The sequence below is a fragment of the Myodes glareolus genome, chromosome 17 (assembly GCF_982192425.1).
Source record: "Myodes glareolus chromosome 17, mMyoGla1.1, whole genome shotgun sequence".
NCBI lineage: Eukaryota > Metazoa > Chordata > Mammalia > Rodentia > Cricetidae > Myodes > Myodes glareolus.
Genome location: NC_142042.1, coordinates 67,851,862 through 67,858,753, shown reverse-complemented (window position 1 = coordinate 67,858,753; position 6,892 = coordinate 67,851,862). Strand labels below are relative to the sequence as shown.

At 46.7% G+C, this 6,892-nt stretch overlaps 1 protein-coding gene across 2 annotated transcripts in view; it reads left to right on the top strand.

Moving 5' to 3' along the window:
- Window positions 1–2,413: 2,413 nt before the first annotated feature.
- Window positions 2,414–6,892, top strand: part of Iqgap3 (IQ motif containing GTPase activating protein 3) — a 44,679-nt gene continuing 40,200 nt past the window's right edge. Inside the window, exons 1-2 of one of the 2 annotated variants that reach the window (XM_087897376.1) lie at window positions 2,414–2,520; window positions 5,208–5,295. In XM_087897376.1, the coding sequence (XP_087753502.1) occupies window positions 2,484–2,520; window positions 5,208–5,295 (125 nt within the window). In that variant the 5' untranslated portion in view covers window positions 2,414–2,483. The remainder of the gene's footprint in view (window positions 2,521–5,207; window positions 5,296–6,892) is intronic. The other variant, XM_087897377.1, reaches the window with a different exon arrangement.

Sequence of the window (6,892 nt, the reverse complement as noted above, 5' to 3'; positions counted from 1 at the left end):
GCACCGGGTCTCATTATAGATGGCCATGAGCCACCATGTGGTTGCTGGGAATTGAACTCAGGACCTCTGGAAGAGCAGTCGGTGCTCTTAACCTCTGAGCTGTCTCTGCAGCCCAATGATCATATTCTTATTTGCGAGATTCCCAGAAAAGGGGTTTGGCATTTGTGGGAGGGCCTGCCCAGAGCACTGCTCTGCGGGAGCCTGCAGAAGTAAGCCTGCAAGCAGGTAAATATGCCTGTCGTCTTGCGCTGCAGAACCTTCAAAGGGCACACTCCTTTATTCCCAGGTTCTGGGGCTCCAGGTCAAGACAATGTAGCTGACTTAGATAGCCCCTTAAAATTCAGCATTTACCAAAGGCGCCACAGGATGGGGTCCTTAAGGGACTTGAGGAACCCTTGGGCTTTCATTCCACAGTGCAGGGAATCTTTGGAAAGAGAAGAGTAAGGCCCGACTGGAAGATGAATACATGCTTAGGTCTTAATCGTGTTTCACTGTGATTTTGCCATGTTTTTCTTTTGGAAATTCCATATGTGTATACACTGTGTTGTGATCATGTTCATTCTTCATATTGTATAAGTCTTACTTGAAATATTTCTGTATAAACAGCATATTATCTCTGGGTAGTCGTCTCACCAATTCTGTAGGCAATGTGTGCAGTCTTTCCTTACGGGCTCTGTAGCGTGGACCCAGCCATGACAAGCTCATTAGAAGCCTGAGGTCTCAGTAGTTTTCCCTGGTTCCAAGAAAGACCACAAACTGAGACCACCCAGTCACCACCAAGGAACAGAACATCCAAAGGAAATTCCTAATGTTCCAACCATTGTAGATAGGATCACCTGCCAGCACACACCCATCGCTTTTCACCAGGACACCCCTAGACAAAAGTCAGCCAATCAGGGGTCCTGAACCTTAGAAATCCCTCATCCCCCCACCTTTGCTACTATAAAAGCCCAACCCTAACTGAAGTTTGCAAACTTGTGTAAGAAGTATAGGCTCTTTGCATTTACATACAGGACTCGGCCTTCTAGTTGGTTTTGGGGGGGACTCCATTTTATGTGCATTGGAGTTTTGCCTGCGAGTGTGTCTGTGTGAGGGTGTCAGATCCTCTGGCGCTGGAATTACAGATGGTTGTGAGCTGCCATGTGGATGCTTGGAGTTGAATCCAGATTCTCTGGAAGAGCAGGTAGTGGTCTTAACGCAGTCTTAACTCTTAGCTAGTGAGAGACTTCAACCAGACTCCAGGGTCCATTTACTCTTTTGGCTGCCACAGAGGCTTGTTTTTTATTTTTTAAGCCTTAGCGCTTGATTGGTTTGTTTTTAGTCAACTTAAATTATCCTGTCTACCTTTTTCCTGGGGGGGTAAAGATTTATTTATTTATTTATACAATGTTCTGCATGTCTGCAGGCCAGAGGAGGGCACCAGATCTCACTTTTCCTCTGGGCTTTTCCCTTTTTCTTCCTTTTTTTTTTTTTTTGGTAAAGATTTATTTATTCATTTATACAATGTTCTGCCTGCATGTCTGCAGGCCAGAGGAGGGCATCAGATCTCCTTACAGATGGTTGTGAGCCACCATGTGGTTGCTGGGAATTGAACTCAGGACCTCTGGAAGAACAGCCAGTGCTCTTAACCTCTGAGCCATCTCCCCAGCCCCCCTTTCTCTTTTCTATCTACCATTCTTTACTTCTTACTCTGTGATTTGTTGTGGTCTCTCCTTCTCTTGCTCCCAGATCTCCTTCTCTTGCTCCCAGATCTCTTCCTAGATTTCTCATATTTATTTTCTCTGCCTGCCAGCCCCGTCTATCTTTCTCCTGGCTAGCTATTGGCCTTTCAGCTCTTTATTACACCAATCAGGTGTTTTAGACAAAGTAACACAGCTTCACAGAATTAAACAAATGCAATATAAAAGAATGCAACACATCTTTGCGTCATTAAACAAATGTTCCATAGCGTAAACAAATGTAACACATTTTCAACCAATATTCCACAACACCATTCCCAACCCATGCCCTTCTATTTAGATCTGTTTTCTGTCTTGCCTCAAGATCAGCTAAAGCCTCCATTAGGAAAGCTCTCTGCCCTCCACTCAATGGTTCTCTCCCTCAGTGTGGTACTCACCTCCAAGCTTTTTGATTTTGTGTCTATCACTTGTTACAACAGCACTTTCTAGAGAGCATGTATACCCCTGTGGATAACACCACGTTAGCGTACAGGGAGTCCCAGGAATTCTATAGGAAGTGGGACACGTTAATGAAAGGAAGGGCAGCGGCAGGGACTCTTTAAAAAGGCCAGCTGAGCGTAGAAGGAGCCCTACAGAAACTGTAAATCAAGGACCTGCCCCAAGGCTAGCCCTAGTCGTCCCACCTGAGAAACTACGAAACCCAGGATTCCGTGCGGTACGACCGGAAGCGTCCTCTCTCGGTGTGACCGCGGTGAGTGCTGGTGTCCTAGAGGCGGGAGATTCAAAACTGGTAGGAGAAGGAACATGGAATCGTGCGCGGCAGGCCGGGCTCGGACAGCCTGTGAGTGCGGCAGGGATCTCAGGAGGGTGGAGTGGGGGTGCTGCTGGTGGGGCTTGGCCTTCGCGGGAGGGGCTATGGGCTGCTGGGGAGTGGGCCGGTGTGCGCAGGGGAACCTTCGAAGGGAGCTCTCCCTTTTTCCCAGGTTCTGGGGCCCCAGGGTCAGGGAATGTAGACGATTTTGATGGCCCCTTAACATCCTGCAATTCCCATATTTGTCTAAAGGTGTCAGAGGTTGGGATTCCGCATTGAGACAATACCTCTCAAACTTTTTGGTTCCTAATCACCTGGCCCCTTGTTTTAAAATGCAGAACCTGGAGGGCCGGCTTGGTGGCGCACTCCGGCAGCTCCCGCAGTTGGAAAGTGGAAGCAGGAGGTCAAGAGTTCATGGTCATTCTGACTTGGGCTGCCTGCAACACTTGCTTTCTCAGAGAGAAACCCAGGTTCCTGGGAAGAGTTGAAAGGATCAGTGCAATGAAAAACAAAACCTGCTTTCTTTACCCCTTCTCCAAAATCATCGGTGTCCAACTATCTCATTAGGGAATGCTGCTTAGAAACATAAACCATTTTGTGGTGGCTGTTTTTTTGTGCGGTTTTTTTTTTTTGAGACAGTGTGTGTGTGTGTACACGCGCGCGCTCCAGGCCCCGCCCATTCCATCTTACTGAGTCCCTAACTCATAGCTCTGAGGTGAAGTCACTCACTTACTGGTTTATTTTCCATTCTTGAACAGCCAAGTCTTGTTCCTTGTAAACTCCCTCAGAGGAACTCATGAGTTTTCTGCCGTTGGCCAGTACTTTCAAAGCTGTATTTGGAAGTGTGTGGCTGTGGGTTTGAACTTTTATAACTGCCAATTCAAATAAGTCCAGCCCTTCCTGAAATCATAGAGCAGGATATCCAAGATGAGGCAATCGGGTGAAGAGTAGAAATAACTGGGACCAGTAAAAGACAAATCGACCAAGCCATCTCTTGGATGTTCTCTGAGCTCATTTGTTAAAAGTGTGCGTGCAACTTTTCCTCACCCTGTTTAATTTTGTATTGTGTTCCCGTGAAAAACAGAGAGATCGAGACCATGGCTAAGGCAGAACAGGAATGCTGTCCCATTTAAGGCATTCCCTGTTCTTGAGTTTGGAGGTCAGAGTGTTACCTACATTTTGTTTAACTTGAAGATCACTTTCTTCCTCAAAGTGGGTATAGAAAAAAAAGAATAGTGCTGGGCGGTGGTGGCGCATGCCTTTAATCCCAGCACTTGGAAGCAGGGGCAGGCAGATCTCTGTGAGTTCAAGGCCAGCCTGGTCTACAGAGCTAGTTCCAGGACAGCTAGGACTGTTACACAGAGAAACCCTGTCAAAAAAAAAAAAAAGATAGTGATGTTACCTGTGTGAGCTTTTAAAATTCTCTTTGTGCTTCCATTTAATCTTAAGCATGTAGTATGGATCCTCTGTTGGGCCACCTGTCCTGCTTTAACCTGCTTGCTATTCTACAACGCTCAGATAGAATAGTTGCTTCCTCTGCTAACCTGAGATCTTATTCATGGCCTATAATTGCCCCTCTCACTTTGGTGGAGTTATTCACTAACATGGTTTTCTCTCATCATAATTGTCTGTGTTTCTTCTCTCTCTTTCCCTCCCCTCCCTCCTTCCTTCTCTCTCTCCTCTCTCTCTCTTAATATGTATGCTGTTTTTTGCCTGCATGTATGTCTTTTACATTGCATGGATGCCTAGGGCCAGTGAAGGCCAGAAGAGGGCATCAGATCCCTGGAACTGGAGTTACAGACACATGTGAGCTACTACATAGGTGTTGAGAATTGAACCCAGATCCTTTGCAAGAGCAGTCAGTGGTCTTAACTGCAGAGCATCTCTCCAGCACCCATCTTTATATTTCTGTTCTTTTCTTTTTTAAGACAGGGTCTCACTATGTAGACCTAACTATCCTGTAACTGACTCTGTAGACTAGGCTGGCCTTGAACTCACAGAGATCCGTCTACTTCTCTCTCCCCAGAGCTGGGGTTAAAGGCATGCACCACACTAGGCTTGTATTTTTTTTTTAAGAGTTGGGATTCTTTAGCCCAGGGCCCAACAGAAAGGTATTGAGTGGATGAATGAGCTTAATCGCTGATTGTGTCAGCCAGGCGTCCAGGGTGCACCTGCGGCAGCACATGGAGAAGTCAGCCCCTAATGAAGGGTAAAAGCTAACCTCCCAGATGCAGAAGGCTCTGGATAGCCGCTGGTGGCACTGAAGGTCCTTCTTGAGGCAGACTCGGGAAAGAAGAGAAAGACAGGAAGATGACTGCAGAAGAAAGAAGGAAATGTCTCTGGTAGAGAAGGATGCTCCCTGATGCTGAGTACACTGGGAAAAAGACCTGGGATATGGAGAGTGCTTCTGTGCCCAGAAGGGGCTGCCTAGGGAGAGTGTTCAAAAGCAGATTCAGAGTTGAGCTTCCTGTCTTTTTTGTTCTTGTTGATTCTTAAGATTTATTTTATTTTTATTTATGTGCATGTATCTCTGTGTGTGTGTGTGTGTGTGTGTGTGTGTGTGTGTGTGTGTCTTGTGCATGTGGGCGTCCACAGACGGCAGAGGAGGGCCTCGGTTCCTCTGAAGCTGGCTGGTTACAGGTAGTTGTGAGCTTCCCAGTGTCGGTGCTGGGATCCTCTCAGGCTGCGTTCCCTGACTGTGTCCCCTCACACTTCAGATGAACGCCTCACAGCTGAGGAGATGGATGAGCAGAGGCGGCAGAATGTTGCTTATCAGTACCTGTGCCGACTGGAGGAAGCCAAGCGGTGAGCAGGGTCCAGGAAGATGGACTCCTTTTGGTCCACCTTTCCTACCTCTCCTAGTCCAGGCATCTCTCTCCAGAGCAGATGCAGACAGACAAGGGGCTGTGGTGTGGGAAAGGGCAAGTTAGAATAGTTTTGTCATGCCAAGCTTGCATACCTATAATCTCAGTGCTGGGGAGACAGAGGCAGGCAGAGCCATGGAGTCAATTGACTGGCCACCCTCGGCAATTAGTGAGCTCTAGGTTCAGTGGGGAAAGTGAGAGACCCTGCCTCAAAAACACAGGATGGGAAATAATCAAGGAAGATGCCTTATGTCAACCTCTGGCCTCTGCATGCATATGCACACACTTGCACATGTGTACGCATATGAACAGGTCCCCCTCACACACACAGAGTTCAGAGTCAGCCTCTACTGTATAGCAAGTCTGAGACAGTCTGTACTTCGTGAAACCCTGTCTCAATACAAGACAGAAATGAAAAATAGCATTTTCTGTCTTTTAAGGCCAACCCCAACCATTGCATTCTTTCCCCCATATCCTTCAATAATATATAACTCTGCAGTCTGGGTAGCTCTTTGCCTACCCCACTGTCATAATGCCCCGCTAAATTAACTGAATCCTTGGGAAATCAGGAACCAGGCCATTTTCCAGTCTTACGCATTGTCTAAAAAGAAAAAAAAAATCTGTCTTTATATAACAGAGTACCGTGTACAATGCATACATACAGTGAACATGTTAAATTAAAAAGAAGTAAATCTATTAAATTAAAAAGAGATTCTAGCCAGGCAGTGGCGGCACACACCTTTAATCTCAGCACTTGGGAAGCAGAGGCAGGTGGATCTCTGAGTTCGAGGCCAGCCTGGTCTTCCGAGTGAGTTCCACAATAACCTGGGCTACACAGAGAAAAACTGTCTCAAAACTACCATCCCCTCCCAAAAAGAAGACTCTAAAATGTTTGCACGTGACACTGCCTCTTCAGCCTGCACCAGCCAGGAGCACCTCTCCCCTGTTTATTTCTTATGCCCCTGACCTTTTCAAGAAACTGGATCTCTTTTCTGACATTCTGGCTTCATTTGCTTCTTATGTCATTCAGCTTGTGCCTCCAAACCCCAAGTTTCCTATCAATGGATGCTGGTTCTTAAAGGCTTGACTGGTTTCAGGTTCAGTGGCAAACTTCTTGGTGGCATGTGCATCACATGGTACCTCCCAGGGGAACACGCATCTCCTTGTGTGCCTCTAGCAGTGCTAAGTCTGATGTGGGAGTTCACATGATGCTGATCTCGAGCCCATGATTTCTCATTAGCTTTCACTGTATGACTTGTTGGTCCTCACTGGAACCCACTACTGGGGATGCTGGGTGACTGCTTAGTTCTTTGCTTGTTTGTTTTGTCCTCCAGTGCTAGAGAGAGAACCCAGGACATTATGGAAAACAGAATGACTATTTTCCAATGCTATCATGTCTTCTTCATTAATTAGTTGCCAAAATTCTTCCTTAAGAAAGGATTTCCCAAGCTGGGGAGATGGCTCAGTAGGTAAAAGCTATGCAAGCTTGAGGACCCAGCACTCATGTGAAAAACCAGGCATAGCTATGCATGGCTTAG